We start from the raw sequence: 22294 nt of genomic DNA, 5'->3' as shown, positions 1-22294 counted from the left end.
CATACTCTATCTCCGGAGCATGAGAAGGGCCGCTATGCTGCTTAGCGCTATCGAAGATAATGTGCAGCCCAGGCCCAGCCATGCTACCATATAACGTTCACTCTGATCCCTCGGTGGGTTACGGACGATCGGGCTTTATCGGTTCCGCTTGCTACCACGGCCGAGCCCAGCAGTTATAAGGTCGGGTTTTAAGCTGCCATCAGTTGATAAAGGAGAGAGCGGTTACCAAAACTGCCATGGCTGAGGTTTGAGGCGTGAGCTGGCATAAAATGAGGCCTGGATGTGCCAAGTCGCGCATCTGTCTCTTCAGCTGAGCCTCAGCCACACGTGCAAAGCGCTGAATTGGTCAATGACCAAACGAGGCCATCTGTATGGCGCGCGTCATGCGGCTATTTTAGTACAGTTGGGGCAGAAAGTTCAGAGTGTGTTTGAGGAGGCCGAGTTTTACAAGCGATTGTACCACTACAATAGCACTTCGGCCGCCACGATAGCGGTGTCTGGCCAGGACTGACTGTATTGTAAATTTCCGAAGTGTTAGCCCGCTTAAAGCTGACTTACTCATAGCAGCCTTATAGAGAGCTTTACTATTTTTGGCAGGGCGGGCGCCAAGAGCGCTGTTGGGCAAAAGCGGGGCAACATTCCAGAGGAAGCCGATTTTGCAAGCGATTGTAGTTCGATATGCGGGTTTTGTGACAGGCCAAGGCTTCAGCCAAACTTTAGACGTCTTTGGATCCTGGATAAGTATTGCTAATTCGCTCTTCGCTACCCTCAACCATAGTCTGTAAAATTCTCGACCTGTTGTTAGCAGTGTATAACCCATCACGCAGTATTTTACAGCAGCAGTGGTCTCTATTTGCCGTATACATTTCTTTCGTTACACCACTACGCTCAGCTCCGGCTGTCACTCATATTGAAATTTCCGTAATGCAAACTCTAGCTTTAAGTCGGCTCAGACCAATCGACCTGCTCACTTATCTGTCCGGCACTGCTGCTTGAATAGCTGATCTTCAATCTTAGCCGCAGCCTTGCAGGAGGTGGCTATTGATTCAATTAGTTAAAATTCGGTACAAATGAGCAAAGGAGTCACAACTTACCCCGTTGATAGCAGTGACCCTCATTTGCTGCGTCGCCTCTTGGCCACCGTCAAGTTCTCCCTGACTGATCGGCTGTAACTGTAACTTCTGGCTCTTGGGCACCGCAGCCTGCAGCGACACATTGCCTAGGTGATCAAACGCGCCTGTGTTGCGGAAGCGCGCCAGGATTTGGACGGCATTTGCATTGCGTTGGAGCTGGAAAGTGATATGCAGGTAATTTTTATTGTAGGCCGGATGTACAGGTGGTCCAGGTGCTGGCGGCGTTGAAGTTTGTGCAGGGGGAGAGCTCATCCCGCCAAACAAGTCCGCAGTCTTTGAGGATGGCCTTTGCATAGGTGGCTGAGGTGTACTGTTGCTGGGCGTGTCGAAAAGATCCATGATAGAGCCAACGTTTGACTTTGCAGGTGGCGAGGTGGTCTGTGGTGGAGGCGAGGAGGTGGAAGGGCCACCGAGAATATCAGCAAGTAAATCGGTATTGTTTTGAGAGCCGTTTGTCGCGGCGCTTATATCCGCACCAGGAATATCGGAACCACCCATCAGGTCAAGTAGCATGTCCTCGCCAGTGACCTGGGTTGGTTTCTTCTTTGCAGTCTTTGGATGCCGTTTCTTAGTTGCTTCGCCGAGTACTCTCTGCTCTTCGCGGATCTCTGGAGGCGGCATTTTCTCCAAGACACCTCTCCTGATTTGGTCATACCCGAAGAGGTTAACATATTCAACTGAACGCTGTTGGATCTCTATGTCGAGGTTTGTCTGGTGTCGAAGAAGCAGTCGCCTTAGCCGTTCCACCTGAGTGGGGTCGGTTAACCGACTCGTGAGTTTCATGGCGGCGGTAATAATGTATTCAGTAACAATCTGGCCGGCATAGCTGCTGTTGAGAATGGTTTCGAACAGATCCACAAGATCACTTTCTTTGACTTCCTTGACGAGCTCCTCCTCTTCATACTGTCCTCCACGTAGCAACGCATCGCCGTACTCTCCGATGACCCATGCACCAGCTAGAGTTAGTCCCTCTTGAGTAATATCATCCTTCAGTGCAGCATAAAGTTTTTGCACTGAGTAGGTTTGTAATTCGGAAGTCGTCGCTATGAGCCGTACGAAGGAGGACAATATCTGCTCCTTCACATAATTACCAGCCTAACAGACGTCAATGACATGCTGCCACGACATATATCAGGTCGACTTGGAAATGGCTTACCAGTTTTAGAACCCTAAGCATTGTATCAATATGCCATCTTTTGTTAGGTGCGAACCGATCTGCGGCAATTCCAATTTGCGAAGTCATTATAGGCTTGAACTCATTGTCCGCAACCTCGAGGAAAGCAAGCAGCTCCCTGATCAGTACTCGGACGTTGCTCTCATTGATTAAAGTGAAACTCAAGTCAAGAGCTCTCCTTCGTATACTGATATCGGGGTCTCGAAGACAGTCAAGAATAGTGTTACGGTGCCGCTGAACAGCGTTCGGTTCGACCGCGACGACTTTGATGAGAGTGTTTAGTGCGACATATCGAATGTTATTATCGCGGTTCGAGAGGAATTTTCCAAGAATATTCACGCCGAGCACACGGAGACCTGAATCAGCCTCGATGTCTAGGATAGTAAGAACAGCTTCATATAGGATAGAGTTTCCGACGTTCTTTGAAGAATCGGTATTAGTGGCAACCTAATATGTTGTCAGAACTGATGTTAAGAACACACTTCGCATGCAGGGTGTTGAGGAATAATATCGTACCTGTGCTAGAATGTCGTTTATTTGTTCACTTGTTTGAGCATCGCCGCGGCCGAAAACTCGGAGTAAACGTAGGATTTTCACTTGGAGGAAGGGGTCAGTGATGCCAGTAACGTCGTGTTCAGGAGCATATCCCGAGCTTGCCAATCCCTTCAATATCTTGACCAAGCTAGGCGTGAGCGACCTGAACATATCCACAATGCCTTGTTCACCATCCTCCAGTTCGTCCGCCTCGCACATGCTTGTTACAAGCGTCAACCCGCAGAGTAACACTCCGTGATTGCGATCTTGAAGGAGTAACTTCGCTTTCTCAAGGAAGTGCTCTTGTAAATCTGGTACTTTGCGACATATCCTCATTGCGCACAGAGCAGCTTTCCGACGAATATATGGGTTCGCACTGGATATGATTGTCTCTACTTCAGGAAAGAGATCTCGAGACATCTCAACAGAGGCAATATTTCCAAGTGTACATAGAGCGAGGCCGACGATATACTGGTTTGGGTGGTTGAGATCACTACGATAAGTAATGCTGTTAGTGAACGACTCCATATTACGATCCGGATTCTATTTACTTCTTGAGTGAGTTGGTGACCAATGTTAAGACTTCTTGATTCTCATCGAGCAGCAGCATTGTCCCTAGATATCCCAACCGCTTGTCCGCGAATCGCGGAGATGCCAGTAGTTTCAAACATTCAATCTGACCGAAGTGGGTCCGTTCTCCCAGTGTGAAGAGGTATAGGAGTTTTGCGACATTGTTCCTCCTTGTAGGAAGTTAGCGGAAAATATAAACTGTCTGCGGAAAACGTATACGCACCGCACATTTGAGTCTCCGCTCTCCTCTCTGAAGCTGGCACGTATAGCAGCACTCTCCTTCTGGACTACGGCCCGCTCATCTGCTATCGTCTTTGCCGCGCGAACATTGCGAATAAACTGCTTTACTATACAAGATTAGCAAGTGGTGTGTTTCAGTGAAGAGTTTTGGGGGTGCCTAGGTACAGGAACTCATTGTGGTGGTCTCATGGACCCCACCCCTCTGCTTAAGCGGAGTACTCGCAGTTTGCGAAGAAATTCGGAATTGAGATTCGTATTAGCTTGTGAAAATGAGTGTGGAGCGGTGGATTAGTGTGGCTGCCTTCATGGCATTGCTCTGGCAGTTGGCGGTTGGCGATATTGAATGCATCCTCGTCTGTTCGGCTTTACCTCGTACTTATCAGCAGCCCAACTTACTTCCGGTAAGCTTGATCTGATAAGACAACCTTAGATGGAGGCCTGGCAGCGGATGCGCCGGACCTTCTTGTGCCAGGACACTTGTTTTATGCACATACAACACTTCTCCAGCACCCAGGGTTCTCCACTCCCTGTCTAGAGTGCGGTCCGGCCTTCTCAGCCACCGGCTTAAAGCCTTGCATTTATATTTTGAGCATATTCTGCATCTACACTGCCACATCTGATATCCACGAGCGCGCCTGGCACGGAGGTGATCTTCGCGAAGGATTGCCACAGGATATTATTTAAACCCTCAGCACACCCACGCCCCTTGGCGGCCGTACATGAGCATGAGCAATTTTTTAAAATGTCTGAGTCGACGTCAATTGATCCAAGAAACCAGCCGGAGTACCTCCAGCCAAGGGCAAGAAAGCCCGCCAACCCACAACTGCTCCGGGCACAGTTTGATGACGGAGGTTTAAAACCGAATGGCATTTCTACGCTACCAAGCTCCGGTCTTTCAAGGTAGTCTAGTTCTTTCAATAATATCTAATAACAAATTCTAACCGTAATTAGCGGTCGCTCAACACCAATACCTCCCGATGCGCCTCCTTCGGTGCACGCTACGTCTTCTGCGCGTCGGCAGATACGGGCTCAACAGAAGCAGCGCCTCTTCCCCACCATTGAATATGCGGCGAGAGTCTCTCACTTCGACCCGAAAAGTGACTATCGAGATTTTCGAGGATTTTTCGTGCTCTTCTGGATTGGTTTGGCGATAATGGTGATAAGTACGATGCTTCGTAACCTGAAGGAAACGGGGTATCCCCTGTCGATTAGACAGTGGGGCTTGTTTACGGAGAATGTGTGGGAGCTTGGCCTCTCCGACGGAGCAATGGTGGCTAGCGCAGCTTTGAGCTTGCCGCTTCACAAATTATACTCGAACAGCAACAGAATTTTCCGGTGGAGCAGGCTCGGAATGGCAATACAGAGCATATTTCAAGCTGTATGGCTTGCTTTTTGGGTGGAGTGAGTGAACGTGACTATAATGAACGGCAATCGTTAACCGTATCCGTAGTTGGCCGTTCTTGCGCAATTGGACATGGACTGCTCAAGTCTTTTTCACTCTTCATCTTTTAATAATCTTCATGAAAATGCATTCTTACGCGTGAGTAAAAGTTTGCGGGTTTTTTTTGGAGTCTCTTTTAATCAAATCTGTAGGTTTTACAACGGACATCTGAGTGAGACAAGGCATCGCCTTAATGATCTAGACAATCCAGAGACAGCCTCAAAAGCAGCAGCATACAAATACCCTAGACCACGCACGCATCTCCGAAAGGGTTTTCAGGAGGAAACGGAAAAGGAGCATTGTAATGAAGAAAGTGTGAATCAGCTTAGAGAGGATCTCGCCTACGAGCTGAGTTCTCCCCTTGGTCACGTTTCATACCCACAAAACCTCACATTAAGCAACTACGTCGATTACCTATTTTGCCCAACGCTTTGCTATGAGCTTGAATATCCAAGAACCCCCAATACCCAGTGGCTTGAGCTCTTTTATAAGACACTTGCTGTGTTTGGATGCATTTTCCTTATGACAGTCATGAGTGAAGAGTTCGTTATACCAGTTTTGGACGAGTCAGCGATCAGATTGCAGAGCTCGCGCAATATATCAGAATTCGGATTAATCCTAGCTGAAGCAACTAGCAAACTCCTTTTTCCGTTCATGGTAATCTTTCTACTCGTCTTTCTTGTAATTTTCGAGTACGTTCTGGGCGCATTCGCAGAGATTACTCGTAAGTACCGTCCCTTCTTCATAGACGCTCGGAATTGTTATTAATGAATCATTTTAGGCTTTGCTGACCGCCAATTCTATGCCGACTGGTGGAATAGCTGTGACTGGCTAGAGTTTTCAAGAGAATGGAACATTCCGGTGCATCACTTCTTCCGCCGGCATGTTTACTCGGCATCTCGTGGCCACATGTCTCGGCCTGTTGCAACTGTCATCACATTCTTTATCAGCGCTTTGGCCCATGAGCTGGTCATGGGCTGCATTACAAAGAAACTGCGTGGCTACGGCTTCGTTGCAATGATGTTACAGATGCCCATCGTAATGGTGCAAAGATCAAAATGGGTTCGGGGCCGAACCTTGCTCAATGTAAGCCTGTTGCTCTACTTACACTAATGAATATGCTGATAAGGGTAGAATGTTCTCTTTTGGTGCTCAATGATATTAGGATTATCTATGGCAAGTGTTTTTATGAGGCCAACTCCAGTTTATGTACTGATAAGTAGTAGATGTGTGCTCTATACGTCCTGGTATAAAACCGCCTTTTTGACAAATGTGTTTCGAATTTGCGCTGGCTATGTTGCATGAAAATGGTTTTTATTTTAGCATGATATCTAGATACCCTTCCCTGCTATACCTGTATCTTTAGATGTGCCTAGTCGACATCAGATTCGATTTAGGCTAGGAATGGATCTAGACATTTATCTGATCATCGCATCGATTATAGATTTAGAGTTTCCTTCGTTGTAGCGGGGTATTTTCTTGACGATTACCTATAGCTTAGCCAAGTTTTTAAGGAACAAGTTATCCTGCCGAGGTGGATATTTTAAAATAGAATCAAAAGCTTCATGAAAGGCCGCAATGACGATCTTTTAGATTTGTCGTAGTGCTCCGCCTCGGTACCCTGGCTACTCCACAAAAGCTTGGCCACTGCAGGGTGCGGGAAATGACGTCCAGGGTTGTCATCCCACCAGCTCAAAGCAATGTACATTTTCACTCGTCAGCAAACACAGCCTTGACTCCGGGATAAGACTCTTGATTCCTTATTGCTTCCTTTTAGCCTTCTAACATTCAACTTCTTCTATCTCTAATGTGCTAACAATAGTGACTTCATCTTCCTGGTCACTCCCCACATCCTCCGGAAGCTGCGGCTTCGCTCTGCCCGTATATAGCTCAGTTCAAAGGGCTCTCTACAAGCTTTTACTCCTCTAACATCCAGATTTTGATGGCTATAAATCGTCATGTCTAAACTTCACGAGGCTCTCTCAACCCTCCGCCCCAAAGACTTCGATGATATCCCGGTCGATGATCTTAACGTCTTCCTTACCGACATCTTTTCACAAGCCGAGCTCGTAGCCAACTCTGTTCCACCTCCGCCCGGTGGTTCTGATTTCCAGTCTTCACGCCGCTCCCGCTCCGACGTCAATGGAGCTTTCTCTGCGTCTGAAGTTACAGTCTCCTCGGCCCGGCGCCCTCCTCCAGCCCCAGAACATGCGGAATTCCAGAAAGCATGGGGCCAGCCATTGAAGCTGTCGGCGAAGGATAGTGCTTTAGGAATTAGTGTGTTTAAGATGGCAGGTCATGATCGGCATGGAGCATGGTTTGCGCGGACCAGTGTACATGAGGGATTAGGGTTTGAGAAGTGGAAAAAAGCTATGATGAGGGAATTCCCGGAGAGTCTGGCGGTCCAAGGAGGACCAGGTGAGGGAAATATTAGAGGTATCGGAGGAGATAGAAGATTAGAGAGTAAGGTCGCGGGTGGAGTGGGAAAATTAGAAGGTATGTCCATAGTGTAAGTCCTGGGGATGAATTACAGCGCAAGGATTACAGATCCATATTGATAGGGGGTATAATCTGGACATTTTATCGCTAATGTTCCGTTTATGCAGTCTATCAACTATCCGCACAATTCCCTGGTCCTACAACACCTCGAGAATTCATCACCCTCCTCCTAACCTCCGACAACTGTCTCACCGAAGCTTCTAAAGCCTCGGACACAATCCCTCGCCACTACATGGTAGTATCAATACCTGTAACACACTCAGACGCACCTCCACGTAACGGGCTTATACGAGGCTTCTATGAGTCTGTCGAACTTATTCGAGAAATCCCCCTAGCGCCTTCCAAATCCTCGTCAACCACCGATCTGTTAAGGTCTGGGCGCAGCCGCTCGAGAGCAAGGGGCAGCACAATAGGATTCGCGGAGTCTCGCGGTCCTGAAGCTAAGGGCGAGAGAATCGATAGAAAATTCGATGCAAGCGATGACGATCCAGAAACAAATCCAGTAGAATGGATAATGATCACTCGGAGCGATCCGGGAGGTGGAATTCCACGCTTCATGGTAGAGCGAAGTACACCTTCCAGCATTGTCACAGATGCAGGCAAATTCCTGGACTGGGCGTGTAGCAAAGATGACATACCAGGACCTGAAGAAGATGGAGAGGCACAGGAAGTCGTGCAAGAGAAATTCAGAAAGAGCATGGAAAGCGATAGATATTCTGTCTCGCATGCCAACGGATACCTGGCAGGCGTAGGCACTAGTATTGCGGACAGGCTTGACCCTGCTACATTTGTTCGTCCCCCAAAAGATTCAGATGAATCGCAACCCGGAGTAATTTCGTCTCTTGCAAACGCCCTCGAATCGGGCATCGCCAGCTACGCCCCTAATGTAGTTCAGCAAAATCTCCCTAATGCCCTTCAGCGCTCCCAATCTCATTCCTCATCCTCAACCGAAACCTCATCGCTCAACTCATTCGCTTCCGCCGAGCAGTTTAATACCGCTGAAGAAGGCCTACCATCAGGACACTCAGCTGACCCAAACATCGCTACCCCGTCATCCCTCTCTACAAAATCCTTGGCCCTTTACCAATCCGAGTCGTCAGGTCTAGGCGGCAACGGCCACGCAAGCAAAGAACTCCAGAAGATCGAGCAGAGAAAGCAAGCCCTAGACGCAAGACTGGCCGAGTCCCGCGCAAAAGAAGCACAGATCTCGCAAGAGGCGTCGGCCAAATCGATTAAGGAGCTAGAGAAGGTGACAGAGAAGCACACGAGGGAGCGCAGGAAGCAGGAGGACAAGTTCGAGAAGGAGGTCCGCAGGCTGGAAGAGCGACGCGAGCGCGAGACGCGCAAGTTACTTGCTAAGCAGCAGAAGGAGGCTGATAAGAATAACCTGCTCAAAACACAGAAGGAGCGCGATGAGTGGAAGGCCAAGGCTGAGACGGCGGAGAAGGAGAATAAGCTGCTTAAGGAGCAGGTCGGTGATCTACAGCGTGAGAATACTGTGCTAGTTGCTCGGATTGGGAAGAGCGAGGGCGGGATGGAGGTCTTGAGGAAAGTGAAAGAGGAGATGCAGGGCCGGGGACGTGCGAGTAGCAGAGCGAGTACGAGGAGCCAAGAAAGTAAAGCTAGCAAGAAGAGCGAAATCCATGGGAATGGGAACAAATGAACTCCGCCTGGATGATAGATGCATAGTTAGGAGTCGCTGTTGGTTTGCAATGGGTCTGGTCTGATAATGCCGAGCAATGAGACTTTTTGGGGCAATCAGGGAAGTAACGAAAATTGAAACGAATATATGAGTGTATCAAATATGTGTCTAGGCCCGTATATATTATCCAGTTCCCGGTAATTAAGTCAAGCAAAGTGTAGGGTTGGCACTGTTGAACCTCTCAACGCCGTTATGTTGAATTTTCCTTCAGGCTCCCACTGAGTTCTACTGAACCCGGTTCTGAGGAAGCTCACTCTGCCACCCGAAAACTTCAAGATTGTATGGCACTTTTCATTTCATAGTGATTCGGATTTGGTGTTGCTGTATATTCATGATTTGGTATTCCGTAGAGCTACCGTGTCCCTTCTAAACACCAGCCCAAATATCCTCACTGTCGTCCTTCACCTTCGCCTTTCCCCTCCCTCTCCCACTACCACCACCTCTCTTCTTCCCTCTTCTCCTACCCCCGGAAATCTCCTCATCCAGCGCACTTGCATCCACCTCAACACCCTCAGGCAAGACCCCATCCCGCATCAACACCCTCCCGCCCCCTTTCCTCTCCTCAACCCGTTTGAAGAACTGCGAGCCCACCAGTCCACGCCCATCGCCTTCAGAGAGCACGACGCCGTTATCACTCTTCCAGAACTTGAGACCGGCATCGAGTGCGGCGGCCAAGTCGATGTAGATAAGGACGGACGACGAGGCGCGCATACCCGATATGACGGGCGCGGCATCTACCGCCGCCATACCATCCTTACCCTCAAGCTCCGCTGCGCCATCGGGGGCATCAGCAGCAGGCTGGCTGAGCGGTTCGATGGGCACGAAACCCTTCGGCAGTCCCTGTGCAAAGTGGATGTGGTTCCGGCCCATCCGTCTCAGGCCGCCGGTCTTCATGATCAGCGGCCATGCGGCGGTCGTCGTACCGTGGACCACGAGTTCCGGCATGTCGTCCTTCGTGATGGGAGTCAGCAGGCCTTCGGACTCGACCTTGATCGAGTGGCCCTGGTTTGCGCGGATGAGGAAGTTGCGAGGCTCTGAGTCGCCTTGGGTAGCGGCATCGTTCGCTGCGGAAGCGGCAGGCTCTGCGGTTGTAGAATCACTGGCGGGGGCGGAGGGGGCGGAGGCGGGGATGAGTGAGAAGCGCTGTTTGTCGTTTTCGGCGACGATGGTGCGCAGCTCGGGGAAGGTAACTTTAAGGGATTTGAGGGTGCGGGTTTGGAGCTGGATAATGCTTAGAAAGGGTGTTGGGGAAGGGATATTATAGCCAAAGAATGATAGACAGTAAACAGTGACGAGAGGAAAATATCAAAATGAGAACTAGCTATAATAAGTGGTCTAGTTTGGGAAACATAGACTTTACATGCAATGACAATGGTAAAACATAATCAGCAAAGGAAGGAAAGAACAGAAAACACGTCTTAGAATAACACTGAAAAAAGGAAATTAAAAGGGTTAAGAACGCTTGTAGCGGCGGGTCATCTTTCAGTTCAATACTTACCGCATCCGCAACGTTCACATAACCTCCATCCCCGAGCATTAATCCTTCCTGCTCAGCTCCATGTCTCAATAGCCAGCTAATCTTTTTCGATACCACCACTTCACGCGGAAGCTCTCTACCGTCGCGACCGCCGCGACCACCACGTCTACTGGACATTCTTGCAAATGAAGACACTGAATGGAAAAGTTTGCTGCTAATAGTGGTAGAAATTGTGGCGGGGAACGGCTCAGGGATTTTACTTATTCAAGAGACCCAAAACGTGGAAAAGTTAAGTATTTCTAGATTTTTGGGATCGAGAATTCTGCTGCGACGTTGTGGTGTCAGTGAATGAAAAGAGCCAAAGGTTGTAAGGAAGTTGACTTTTTGCGAGGCAGCACTCAGCCACACCATGGAATCCGTGAGTCACTATGACTGTACCACGTTATTGTCATGATGGGATATTTCAAGACATAAGGCTTTTTGACTCAAATTGCAATCTCGATTATTGCAAATACCAAATGATATATTTCATGCACTAGTTTTCAAGTGTGGGATATCACTATGACCGAGCCCGCTAGTGCATCACAAAACAAACCTATCAAGAGACAATTCAAAAGCTAAAATAATTATTTACTCAAAGAATGCAATCGCTAAATCATTTCATTAAACCACACATGCACTGGCAATCCGGCACCGGACACATGGCATGTCTCGCAAACCAGTCCCTAGCATGATGCCCATGAAATCCATGAGTGCACTTCATACAAAACACCATCAATCGCCCTTCCAAGTCTTCCTCCGATAGTGCGGCTGCCGCGCCCGGCTTTGCGGGATCAGGACTCCCGAGCCACATCATGCACAGCCCACATCTCGGCATTTGGGTACCACAATTTGGGCACATGAGACCAGACCCCAGGCTCTTTCGGTTTAAAAAGCGTTTGCTAGGCGGAGTAGGCTGATGCGAGTCCGCGATGAGGTAGTCGCGTTTGGCTTTGACGTCACGACGTAATGCAAGGTTCATCTGGCAGTTGTGGCAACGGACTGAAAGAGCAGGAGCGGAGGGTTTGTTGAGGGAGCGCTTTTCGCGTGTGACGGATCGGAGGTTGTGTTCCTTGATGAAATGGGTGCGCTCCAGGAATGTTCGCCAAGTCTGCATTTGCATGAGGTAGATGTCTTTCCAGAGCGCCCAGCGGTGGTCGCTCACGTAGAGGGGATTTGTTCGCGCCATGGCAAGTACAGCGGTCTGGATGTCGCCAAATTTGGTGACGTAATGCTCGAATAGGTCCATAGCACGTTCGGTGAGGCCGGTTAAGGCGATGCCTTCGATATTGCCGTAGATAATCGCTTCGCTCTGTGCGAATTTTAGGAAGGATCCTAGTCGCTCGTCATCCAGATATTTAAGGGCGACGCCTATGCGATCTGTTAAGGATAGTTGTGTCATTTCCGTAACAGCATACCAGTCGCCACTAATGAAGTATGCCAAAAGTGCTTTCAGGTAGGGATCATCCGTTTCGTCTGCCATCCAGGAGCACATATGTCGTTGTTCCTCGTTCACCGAGTCACAAGCAATGACAGCCCCTAGGCCAATATTTTGAAGTAATTTTTGCTGAACTGCGTATTTCAAAAGGTCCAAAGCAACGTCTTTGTACCCCTTGAAGACAGCTAGCACGATAGCTTTGTGGCATTCGCCTATATCGATAAGCGCCATACATCTTTCGCGCAGTCCTTTCTTCGACAAGTTCCATCCACATATAGAAAGGCAAAGCTGCCGGTGCTCGGGGAAGTTGGTATGAATACCTTGAAATGCGGGAAACTCTTTGCTATGACAGATTGCCTTGATGGCATCTATAAACCTGGATTTTGAAGTTGTCTCGATATCAATAAGTCGTCGATCATTTGAGCCTATTTTGTTGAACCAAATCGAGGATACGCCAAGATAGCTCAAATCAAGACCTTCACCAACCATGCCATCTTCAAAAGCAAGGATATCCATTCTGGATACGAGACTCCATAGCTCAACAAGCCAGGGGTCATTGGCGACAATCTCCTTGTTTTTCCGGCAGTCCAAATTGTATCCTTCTTGGCATCGTCTCTTCTGTGTTTCAAGAAGCTTTAAGGTGTCTGGCAGATCGAGTTTGACGTCCGGATATACCATGGTGAGGATTTCCTCGTGCATGTCTCTGCTCGAATGTGTTGATGAAGGGATTGTGATAGTTGATGACTTACGCCTCGGATGATCAATGGCTAACCTGTCAAGTCTACCAGATAGGCTGTCTCTTGGAGTAGGGCTGACGGAGTGCTTCTCGCTCAAGACTCTATTTTGTAGGTCCACGAGATCTTCTGCAACAGTTCCTTGCTTTGGGCTTGGCCGAACGAGAAGGTCGCGATTCCTGAATATTTCATCCATCGCAGTAACATTGATACACGGTGCTGGAGCCGGGACCTTCACTACTTCAACCTCTCGGCTGGGGTATAGAGCAAGTGCACACTGCCCACTAAGCGGGTTCCCAGCAGTCATAAAATCGCACGCTATTACGCGTGTGCTCTCATCTTGGCCATGNCGTTCATCATACCATGGGTATCGCAGATTATGTGAGACTTTTGTATAGTGAGGAGAGGTCCATCCTAATATACCATGGGGATTGGACGGAAGCTGATGCTGTTCAGACTTATGCGAATGCTGTGCAAGCTCGTTAACCCTAAATTCTCCAGTATTTGATAGAACACCAAAGCAAGCCCGTTTTGTGCCAGAATATCGAAGGCTCCAAATAGTGGCTGCCTGGCTGTTTTCAACAGCCGGCCGGAGTTCGAGTACAGCACCGCTTTGGGGCCCATCAGATGGCGTTCCCGGGTTCGTCCGAGACGCAAATCGCCGATCCCACACGCTCACGGTAGGGTCGCCTGTAGGTCCCGCTGAAATAAAGTAGTTCTCATCGAGTGGATCTATGGCAACATTGTGAACTTGGCGGGTTGGATACTGCGCAATACCACCACCTCCGGAATCTGTTGCGTTGCCGACTTAGTCTGAATAAAGCGTACGAAATGCACCTAGGATGCGTGTATAAGATAGTAGTATAAATTCAAATGCTTACCTCTTAGATCATACAGTCGAATACATTGCCGCAAAACCCCAGCAATCAAGGTATCTGGTTCCCTGGAGAAGAATTTGATGCTTGTAATAGCTTCGGAGCTGGCAAGTTTCTTGTAAGGTTCCTGGATAGTTGAGAGCGAAGAAACATTAAGGTCATAAATATTCATGTCTTGTAAGGTTCCTGGATAGTTGAGAGCGAAGAAACATTAAGGTCATAAATATTCATGCAAAAGTCATTCCGCACTCTGTCCAAGCCAGTAGCTAGGTAATTCCTAGGGCTGAAGGCTAAAGAGTTGCATTTTCTCTGATGCTTGATTGGAAAAGCGTGAATAAAATCGGATTGCGGTCTATCGGCGTCTATCTGAACGATAGTGGCTTCTCCAGATGCTGAACCAATGCCGACAAGATGCTCATCTCTCTTAGACCAGTCAAAAGCGGTGAAGTTGGGTAGTTTGTCTCGTTGACAGAGCTGCTTGTATTTCACCTTATTGTTATTAACTGATTCAATCTGGCATAGCCGCAAACGATTTCCCACCACATCTATAATGAGAAAGCGTGGTTTCTGCTTTGTCGAGTGTGGGGACCATCGGATCGCCGCTTCCATGTTATTTCTTTGAATGGCGCGTGTGCTTATGGGTAAGGGAGCGATTAGGAGGTGGTAATACAACTTTGAGAAATATTCGATGGCCGAGCGTTAAAGCCCTAGTATTAAAATGATATTACACATCCTTCCGCGATCCTTCAAGGCCTCCAACTTGCCTTGATAAAGGTTGAATGTGTCACGTTGATATCGATCTGTCTTGGCGCTTTAGCGGTGAATCTTGACTTATGGCAGAACCTTCGTCACTGAAAACTCCCAACTTAACTTTGTGAACGACTACACAGCAAGTAAAGCAATGCCTCGCAAACGAAAGCTCGAAGAATTTATCCGCAGTGACCACGGAGATGGCAATCGCCATGAGAATGGGGATAACTCTCATACGAGCATCGGACACAGCGAGATGCCAGTAACTAAAAAGTCGAGAAGCGGGAGAGCAACCAGTGGACCAAAACAACCTCGGAATTCAAAGAAGCCAGTATTCTTCAACTCTCTAAAAACCCAGATCCGCGACCTCAAACGTTTGCTCGAGTATGGAGACGACAGGATGCCTGCAGATATACGCATAATTCGTGAAAGAGAATTGGCGGCGTACGAACATGAGTTAGCGCAAAAGCAGGCTGAATCCCAGGCAGCAGCGCGGAGGAAGAAGATGATATCTAAGTATCATCAAGTGCGATTTTTCGGTGAGCAATCTGCCGAGCCTTGATTCTAGTACAGCAATTCCTAACTCCTAGTCGCAGATCGACAAAAGGCAACCCGTGCTCTGAAGAAAATTAGGAGCGAGCTGAACGCTGCTACTGAACCCGCTCGAAAGGACGAGCTGCTAGGGAAGCTCCACGCTGCAGAAGTTGATGTTAACTACACACGCTATTATCCCCTCTCGCGACCCTACTCCGCATTGTTCCCAACTACGAAACGGGAAGATAGCAAAATGAAGGACTTATACCCTGAGTCAGAGAGAGAAGACAAAGAGAAGGCGCACAGTTCAGAAATGGCTAAGGCTGTTAGAGGCGATCCTCACATGTGGGGCATAGTCGAGAAAGCCATGGAGGAGGGAACTTTGAAGGCTCTCCGAAATAGTGATGGGTTGGAACCGATTCCAATGGCGTCAAGGCCATTACTGCACTCTCTTATGGTCAATAAGGAACAGAGGCAGAAAAAAGAGCGTGATTCAAAGCGGAAGCAGAAGACCGGGCAATCCGGAGTTCTTAAGGACATGTTGGAGCATAGAATGGCAGGTGTTGATGAAGGTGGAGAGAGCGATGGCGGATTCTTCGAGTAGGCAAGGGATATCAAGCAGGTCGGGAGGGGCTGTGCGTTGTTACGAGGTGCCGTGTGGCGTCGGAGTTTACAATTGGACGGGATTATTTTCGATTGCTTTTGAGTTGAGGATTGATGATACCATGTTAACTTGTGTAAGCTGGGAATTTTACCCAATATGAAATTATAGTATTCGCGGAGTATCATACTAAATCAATAGGCCTTCCCGGTTTGAAAAATCGAGAAGTTTCTTATAGCTCTCAAGCACTGTTAAGGTAAAATGAATACATGGAAGCGCTCTAGTTGTAATCAGATCAACTCAATAAGATTATAACACAACTCATTTCGCACTCGCAATCTAGATGCGAGTCTCTTAAGCGCCCATAACTCAAACCATAAACAAGCTAAGAAAACCACATATTCATAGGTTCCTTTCCCACGCTAACCACACCGTTTTCTCCTCAGTCAAATTAATAGCCTGATAAATTATTAAGGTCATAATAGTCATCATAACCACACATCATCAACGACAATTCTTGAAGGCAGGCTGAGGAGAAACTCCTGCATGCTCACCCACGTGGGCGCATCATAAACAATACGTGTAAGAAGTGGTTTAGAGGGATTTGAGTGATATTCACATGGCTTGAAGACGACTGGATAGCAATGCTGCATGATATGTCATAGAGAGAGTGATAGAAGGCGAAATGTTTCACTTATGCAGTATAGGGCAGAGCTCCATGAACCACAGTACAAATCACTCTCCCAAAGGTGAAGCTTCAGCAATGTCGATTTGAATGTCTTGATAAACCTCAAGAGTGCGTCCTCAGTAGCAGTGAACCCTTTGAGGGAAAGGGTTGCCAATTTTGGAAGCGTAACGTGTTTTGAAATATTGTGAAATATGAGATCACAACAACCCCAGTTGGGGAAATGAATCTCTAAGGTGTGGAGGTTGCAAGCAAGTGATAAGAATTGAGAAACTCGAATCATTTGGATTTCGCGGGATGGTAAGTCGGTAATAGGTGGGTCGAAGGGAAATTTGAAGACCTCCAAGGCACTCAAAATAGGTGAAAAGCATTGGAGATTCCATGAAGGAAGAGCAAATGCTGTGGCCTTAAGAGGCATTAGTCTTGCGGACACGGAGAGCTCGAACGAACGTAACTGGAGTCCGCTCATCTGTGCAGCTGATAGGAGGATTGGGAACAGCCGCAGTGGTGGTTTTCCTGGGGGAGAATAGCACTCGCGAGTATTTGGGAGACGGCCAGTTGCATGATATATAGTCATTGCGCCGTAACTATGACGAAAGCTCTGGTCGTGATTACCATGAGATCTCATCGATGGCGAAGCCTGGACTTCTAGCGCGTGGCAGTTCTTGAAATTGCGGAAAGCAATTGTGATCATTGAGAGGTCTAAGCCTGTTTGTTTGATGTATTCTTGGTCGCCCAACAGTTGGTAATGATTGTCTACCTCATCAGATTTTTCGGGCGAGAATTCAGGGTAGTGTTCGGTGAGTTGGTCTGTCCCGAAAATAACCCTCTGTACGAAATATCATGTGACGTCTTGAAGAGAAGTACAGCCGACCGAAGACGTTGAATGTCTTTGCCTCCAGCCCATGACACGCAGCCCGCAATGAGCATAGATCTGAAGTAGTAGGAAGCTCAAGAACAATATATTCAAGGAGTTCGGTTGGCAATGCAACTAAGGGTGAAGACACTGTAGAAGATAACGGTTAGCTTAGCTTGAGGAATTCAATGCGCTTATGTGGTAGGTGATTGGGCAAAAGCAGGTGTCCGATGAAAGATGTAGGTTTAGTTGAGCAAATTTCAAGATGCTCTAGTATGACGAACACGCTTACTTGTGGGACCCGTGCAACACGTCTTTGAAGGATTTGTGTGCTCTCAAGAAGCAGACTTTACTGACTTATGGAAGATGTAAGTTAGGAAGGGTGGTGGCAGCGCATTGCCTCTCACTTGGTTCTCTCCAGACAATGAGACCTCTGGTTTCATATAAAAATCCGACCGTTGGTAAAAAAAGTTATTACGTGTTAAAGTTTTAGTGTTCCATGACTCTCTACGTGACGTGAGCAATAAGGTTATGACGGTTCCTAACAAATTTCGTCTGTGCATAGTTTTGATGTTCCAAACCGTCATCACTATGCTATATTCTTATACGCATTTTTATTAAAATATAATTTTACTCATATAAAATTTCATACAGAAAATAGTGTAATAAGAACAAGATTTTTTAAAATAAGGTATTTTAATGTATCTTTATGAGAGATAGGGGGGGAAAAGAAGTAGGTGGACGAAGCCTTGGAACACCTAAACTTTAACACGCGATAACTTTTTTCATGACTGTCGAATTTTTATAAAATAATACCGTTGGGTTCAGCTTGTTAATTTCTACACTTTACATCATGAAAGCCTATTAGGGAGTATGCGTGGCTAAAAGTTATTAAGGTTCTTGCACTTGGTGTTCCAAAAAAATGTTAATTCGACGTTGGCGGTTTGGCCCACCATACAAAACACTTAGCCCTAGCCCCATTTCGCTCATGTGGCTTCGATTCCGGGCACGGACTTCTCCTCACCACGGTCCCGGGAATGTCTGCTTTATCAATTTGCACAGGACCTCGATCTTTTTTTGGGCAGCTGAAAGAGCGCCCTTGGCCCTGATCTCGTGCCTTGCTCAGCCGAACAGCTGCACCATTGCATGGCGACATGCTTGAGCCTCGGATGAGGCTTCCAAGGATCATCATGATCCATTTCCCCAGTCTCCAATCATTGGGGTTCGGAAGTCATTCTTATTGCACAGATGACAAGGTAAGACAAGACAAACTTGTGCGGGCGATGATCCCGTCCCAATATCGGCAAGACGCCCGCCCTATCCTTGCAACGTTGATTTGGGTCCTATTCTTATCGATAAGCTCCAGCCAATTAGATCGTAGAGCTGTGATGAGGAATATGAAGCTCTGGCAAAGGGCTCGAAGGCAGCCGCCAAAGCTCCGGAGACAGTTCTTTTGCTACGAGTTGGAGGAACGACGTATTTGGTAGGTTGGACGATATTAGGATCAAAAAAGGCACGATTAGAAGGCATGGTGGTTGATTAAATCAATCTTTCTGATTCTGGTGTTCCGCACGGACCACCTGCAGGAGAACACCAACGTTGCATGGGATAGCGCGTGTTTCCCCACAAATTACCCCTGCTGTTGGAGCAACGCCGTACTACAACCTTCCCAACACCATGCGCAAAATACCACTCCCCAGAAGCAGCTTAGTAGAGGGGCGGCATACTCCGTGAAAGGCTGGGATCGCCGTACACCTTCATTTAGCAGCCTGAAAAGCTGGCACTCTCGGGGTCTGTCTTGAGTACAGCTTCCCTGCTCGGTACCCTAGCCATATCTGCCTCATGTGCTGGAAGCACAATGGACCGTGTAGGGTTAACCTATAAAAACTAAAATCTCCACCATCTCCCTCTTTGTGGTCTTGCTTGGCGTTCACTTGATTTGAACCTTAACGAATCTCACCGGTGAGGGATACGTAGGAACAACGAGAGTGGCTGTGTCGTTTCGTAGTCGTTTCGCTGCTTCCCTACCTCTGTTTCTCATTCACTTTCGAGGTAATGGGGTGGTTGCAGTTCATATTTCTGGGAGCTTTCCTTCCTCTCACCTTTGGTATTCCCACCTACCAGAGAAAGGTCAGTAGTAGGGCATATGGGAACGGCACGGAAAGCCAGTATCGGGCAAACGCAGTGAAGGAGGCTTTCCAATTCTCTTGGAATGGATACAAGACATATGCATTCCCTCACGACGAGCTTCATCCCGTCTCCAACACATACAGCGATTCCAGGCAAGGTCTGTGTGAAATCTAAATCAGACGAAGCTAACTTGGCACAGAAATGGTTGGGGCGCCAGCGCCGTCGATGCTCTCAGCACTGCCTTAGTCATGGAACTTCCTGATATCGTCAATGAAATTATCGATTATATCCCCACTATAGATTTTTCGGTGACTTCGGAGCAAGTCAGCTTGTTTGAAACTACGATCCGCTATCTGGGAGGAATGCTTGCTGGCTATGACTTGTTAAAAGGGCCACTATCGTCATTAGCAGCTAATGTATGGAAGCTCTCCCCTTCTCTGCTGTTGGGAACTTAAATCATACTCACGTGGCCGTAGGACAGCAATGTTGACGCTTTACTTACTCAAGCAAAGAATCTTGCGGACATTTTGGCATATGCTTTTGATACGCCAAGTGGAATTCCGCACAATGGACTTTATATAGAGAACAAGACAACCGACAATTCGCCCAATAACGGACTTGCCACTACGGGTACGCTTGTGCTCGAATGGACTCATCTTTCCGATCTTACGGGTGACACCACTTATGCCGACCTTAGCCAGAAAGCCGAGTCATATCTCCTGAACCCTCGGCCGGCATCAAGTGAGCCATTCCCTGGCCTTGTTGGCACCAACATCAACATCACTACAGGCTTGTTCGAAGATGCTTCAGGTGGCTGGGTTGGCGGTGATGACTCGTTCTACGAGTATCTTATCAAGATGTTTGTCTATGACGCTTCCCGCTTTAGAGAGTATAGAGACCGGTGAGTGAACCTGGAATGATCTCGAACCACCTCAATTCTAATCTCTGTAGCTGGATTGCTGCTGCCGACTCTACTATCGCGAATCTCACTTCTCATCCTACAACTCGACCAGACCTTACTTTTGTTGCTATGTTTAATAATACTCTACTGGTACTAGTTTCTGAGCACCTTGCCTGCTTCGACGGCGGCAATTTCCTTCTTGGTGGAGAAGTACTCGGTCGACAAGATTACATTGATTATGGGCTTGCTCTCGTCAACGGTTGTCACGATACTTACAATTCTACCGCCACAGGTATTGGTCCAGAAGCATTTTCGTGGGATCCAAACTCCGTTCCAGCCAATCAATCCACATTCTTCCAGGCAAACGGATTTTATATAACCAACAGCATTTACGACCTTCGACCAGAAGTTCTAGAATCTTATTACTATGCCTATCGCATTACAGGCGATACGAAGTATCAGGATTGGGCATGGGATGCGTTTGTCGCTGTTAACGCAACTACCCGGGCAAATTCGGGGTTCTCGGAGATTGAAAATGTTAATGCGCCCGGTGGAGGTGCCAAAGGTGACTTTCAGGAGAGCTTTTGGTTTGCTGAAGTCATGAAGTATGCATATATCATTCATGCACCTGATGCTGAGTGGCAGGTCAATTCCGGGGGTAAGAATAAGTGGGTTTTCAATACGGAAGCGCATCCGCTGAAGGTCCGCGGTCCGCCGATTTGAGATGGCTTAAGCACGGCTTACAAGAGCCCCAGGCCAAAACAGGCTGAAATGGGAGCACAACATTCATGAAGTCCTAATATTAGAATAATTTGGATATCGAACCCCTCTTCGACCTTCCTTTGCGAAGGCTTAAACGTCACTGTATGATGCAAAAAAGGCTATTGTGACATTTAACAAATATCTTAGTCTTCAATTTTCAATATTGCCTAGGGAATCACTGAATTGCTTTTGTGATCGACTAGCTATATGACATTGGTACTGTCTAGTAAGGGGTATTATGCATCAGTGGTCCCCTACACTGGACCAATCTACCCGCTTCTAGCCCTATGGTATAGTAGCCCTTTCTGGTGTCAGTTCTTACTACCTCTAGTCTCATTCCACAGCCTCAAAATCTCCTCAGTGATCATTAGCGTCTCCTCTCCTTCCACCGGCAAGTGATGTCCAACCTGCAACTCCATTAATGTCGCCTTGCTCTGATCAAAGTATTCCTCTTTTAGCCTCTGCCCATTGTCTCTCCATTGGTCCTGCGCTCCCACAACATGGAGACTTGGAATGGAAATTCTCTTCGTCTCTTTATCAGTGGGAGGAGGCACGAGAGGCGGCCAACCCCCCATGAGAAATACTCCAAACTTGAAATTTGTCTTTAATGAAACGTCTCCTTTGATTTTGCCGACTAGTTCGTGCTCTCTCTCTTGCTTCTCTTGCGCATGCAGAAGCCCAGAAGCCATTCTTGTTCCTTGCGAGAATGATAACACACCCACAACTTCCACCCCCGCTGCCTCTTGCTTCTCTAGCTCTTTGGTTATAACTTCAAGGGACCTTTCATTCATTACGCCATCTGGCCAATGCTCCCCTATGGGGGTCCAAGAATAGAACGGTCCACATTCCTCAAAAACCGGAATCACACCAGGACCCGGTTCCGATTCGAAAGGTGCATCAACCAAGATGAAATTAAAGAGCGGCGAGAGCACCCTCTGTAGGCGAATAAGCTGAATATCGAAGATCAGGGCACTAGTGCCTCTACCATGAAGGCAGAGCAACCCAGGCTTGCCCGGCGTATGCGCGAAGGCTTGGTGCATTGAAGTGACTACGGATAGGCTGGGGTTGCGGTAATTTATAGAATTTGGGACTTTGTTTTGGGAATTGGGTTTTGGGTAACGTAGCTTATGGGCTTTTGACGGTTGGGGGGCTTTTGACGGATGGTCTTACCGCTTGCCTATTTAAGCTTAGACAGGGATCAAGCTGCGCCAGCCAAAGC

At 47.8% G+C, this 22294-nt stretch overlaps 9 protein-coding genes across 9 annotated transcripts; 4 read left to right on the top strand and 5 right to left on the bottom strand.

The window, feature by feature from the left end:
* Nucleotides 1-497: 497 nt before the first annotated feature.
* On the bottom strand, nt 498-4010 carry K441DRAFT_608487 (Adaptor protein complex AP-1 gamma subunit). The gene is made up of 7 exons (XM_067645471.1): nt 3817-4010; nt 3635-3758; nt 3393-3581; nt 2824-3334; nt 2290-2754; nt 1095-2228; nt 498-1038 (listed from the first exon to the last, which is right to left on the bottom strand). Exons 1-7 carry the CDS (start codon nt 3824-3826, stop codon nt 940-942), a joined length of 2532 nt encoding a protein of 843 aa, XP_067505430.1. The 5' UTR covers nt 3827-4010; the 3' UTR covers nt 498-939.
* Nucleotides 4011-4393: 383 nt separating this feature from the next.
* Nucleotides 4394-6345, top strand: K441DRAFT_686287 (sterol O-acyltransferase 1; the record flags this gene model as incomplete). Its single annotated transcript, XM_067651978.1, has 7 exons — nt 4394-4551; nt 4603-5052; nt 5102-5191; nt 5245-5816; nt 5874-6178; nt 6227-6268; nt 6319-6345. 7 exons carry the CDS (start codon nt 4394-4396, stop codon nt 6343-6345), a joined length of 1644 nt encoding a protein of 547 aa, XP_067505429.1.
* Nucleotides 6346-6799: 454 nt separating this feature from the next.
* K441DRAFT_657921 (uncharacterized protein) lies at nt 6800-9553 on the top strand. Its single transcript, XM_067648265.1, has 2 exons — nt 6800-7588; nt 7699-9553. The coding sequence occupies exons 1-2, from the start codon at nt 7051-7053 to the stop codon at nt 9252-9254; spliced, it is 2094 nt and encodes a 697-aa protein (XP_067505428.1). The 5' UTR covers nt 6800-7050; the 3' UTR covers nt 9255-9553.
* A 23-nt stretch (nt 9554-9576) lies between these two features.
* On the bottom strand, nt 9577-11133 carry K441DRAFT_633729 (uncharacterized protein). Its single transcript, XM_067646382.1, has 2 exons — nt 10792-11133; nt 9577-10514 (listed from the first exon to the last, which is right to left on the bottom strand). The coding sequence occupies exons 1-2, from the start codon at nt 10945-10947 to the stop codon at nt 9660-9662; spliced, it is 1011 nt and encodes a 336-aa protein (XP_067505427.1). The 5' UTR covers nt 10948-11133; the 3' UTR covers nt 9577-9659.
* Nucleotides 11134-11299: 166 nt separating this feature from the next.
* Nucleotides 11300-14608, bottom strand: K441DRAFT_695356 (uncharacterized protein). Its single transcript, XM_067652806.1, has 4 exons — nt 14073-14608; nt 13863-14013; nt 13810-13818; nt 11300-13773 (listed from the first exon to the last, which is right to left on the bottom strand). The coding sequence occupies exons 1-4, from the start codon at nt 14463-14465 to the stop codon at nt 11426-11428; spliced, it is 2901 nt and encodes a 966-aa protein (XP_067505426.1). The 5' UTR covers nt 14466-14608; the 3' UTR covers nt 11300-11425.
* A 113-nt stretch (nt 14609-14721) lies between these two features.
* K441DRAFT_695355 (uncharacterized protein) lies at nt 14722-16021 on the top strand. Its single transcript, XM_067652805.1, has 2 exons — nt 14722-15145; nt 15203-16021. Exons 1-2 carry the CDS (start codon nt 14758-14760, stop codon nt 15742-15744), a joined length of 930 nt encoding a protein of 309 aa, XP_067505425.1. The 5' UTR covers nt 14722-14757; the 3' UTR covers nt 15745-16021.
* A 1121-nt stretch (nt 16022-17142) lies between these two features.
* On the bottom strand, nt 17143-17753 carry K441DRAFT_657916 (uncharacterized protein). The gene is made up of 2 exons (XM_067648264.1): nt 17575-17753; nt 17143-17432 (listed from the first exon to the last, which is right to left on the bottom strand). Coding segments are annotated over exons 1-2 (222 nt in total). The 5' UTR covers nt 17576-17753; the 3' UTR covers nt 17143-17211.
* Nucleotides 17754-19241: 1488 nt separating this feature from the next.
* On the top strand, nt 19242-21250 carry K441DRAFT_657914 (glycoside hydrolase family 47 protein). The gene is made up of 4 exons (XM_067648263.1): nt 19242-19564; nt 19612-19828; nt 19889-20313; nt 20364-21250. Exons 1-4 carry the CDS (start codon nt 19338-19340, stop codon nt 21034-21036), a joined length of 1542 nt encoding a protein of 513 aa, XP_067505423.1. The 5' UTR covers nt 19242-19337; the 3' UTR covers nt 21037-21250.
* On the bottom strand, nt 21221-22190 carry K441DRAFT_657913 (uncharacterized protein). The gene has a single exon (XM_067648262.1). It carries the CDS (start codon nt 22113-22115, stop codon nt 21387-21389), a length of 729 nt encoding a protein of 242 aa, XP_067505422.1. The 5' UTR covers nt 22116-22190; the 3' UTR covers nt 21221-21386.
* Nucleotides 22191-22294: the final 104 nt, after the last annotated feature.

The sequence above is a fragment of the Cenococcum geophilum genome, assembly GCF_001692895.1.
Source record: "Cenococcum geophilum 1.58 unplaced genomic scaffold K441scaffold_15, whole genome shotgun sequence".
Lineage (NCBI taxonomy): Eukaryota > Fungi > Ascomycota > Dothideomycetes > Gloniales > Gloniaceae > Cenococcum > Cenococcum geophilum.
This window is presented reverse-complemented; position numbering and strand designations above follow the sequence as displayed.

What these genes read in the sequence shown, in the direction of transcription:
- K441DRAFT_657914 (XM_067648263.1), top strand. Translation starts at nt 19,338, where the DNA reads ATGGGGTGGTTGCAGTTCATATTTCTGGGAGCTTTCCTTCCTCTCACC. An exon ending in TATCGTCATTAGCAGCTAAT is followed by an intron (nt 19,829 to 19,888) that starts GTATGGAAGCTC and finishes ACGTGGCCGTAG; the next exon opens with GACAGCAATGTTGACGCTTT. An exon ending in TTTAGAGAGTATAGAGACCG is followed by an intron (nt 20,314 to 20,363) that starts GTGAGTGAACCT and finishes TAATCTCTGTAG; the next exon opens with CTGGATTGCTGCTGCCGACT.
- K441DRAFT_608487 (XM_067645471.1), bottom strand. An exon ending in AGCGGAGACTCAAATGTGCG is followed by an intron (nt 3,582 to 3,634) that starts GTGCGTATACGT and finishes ACTTCCTACAAG; the next exon opens with GAGGAACAATGTCGCAAAAC. An exon ending in GGGTCACTGCTATCAACGGG is followed by an intron (nt 1,039 to 1,094) that starts GTAAGTTGTGAC and finishes TTGAATCAATAG; the next exon opens with CCACCTCCTGCAAGGCTGCG.
- K441DRAFT_633729 (XM_067646382.1), bottom strand. Translation starts at nt 10,947, where the DNA reads ATGTCCAGTAGACGTGGTGGTCGCGGCGGTCGCGACGGTAGAGAGCTT. An exon ending in ATGTGAACGTTGCGGATGCG is followed by an intron (nt 10,515 to 10,791) that starts GTAAGTATTGAA and finishes AGCATTATCCAG; the next exon opens with CTCCAAACCCGCACCCTCAA.
- K441DRAFT_657921 (XM_067648265.1), top strand. Translation starts at nt 7,051, where the DNA reads ATGTCTAAACTTCACGAGGCTCTCTCAACCCTCCGCCCCAAAGACTTC. An exon ending in TGGAGTGGGAAAATTAGAAG is followed by an intron (nt 7,589 to 7,698) that starts GTATGTCCATAG and finishes CCGTTTATGCAG; the next exon opens with TCTATCAACTATCCGCACAA.
- K441DRAFT_657913 (XM_067648262.1), bottom strand. Translation starts at nt 22,115, where the DNA reads ATGCACCAAGCCTTCGCGCATACGCCGGGCAAGCCTGGGTTGCTCTGC.
- K441DRAFT_695355 (XM_067652805.1), top strand. Translation starts at nt 14,758, where the DNA reads ATGCCTCGCAAACGAAAGCTCGAAGAATTTATCCGCAGTGACCACGGA. An exon ending in TCATCAAGTGCGATTTTTCG is followed by an intron (nt 15,146 to 15,202) that starts GTGAGCAATCTG and finishes TCCTAGTCGCAG; the next exon opens with ATCGACAAAAGGCAACCCGT.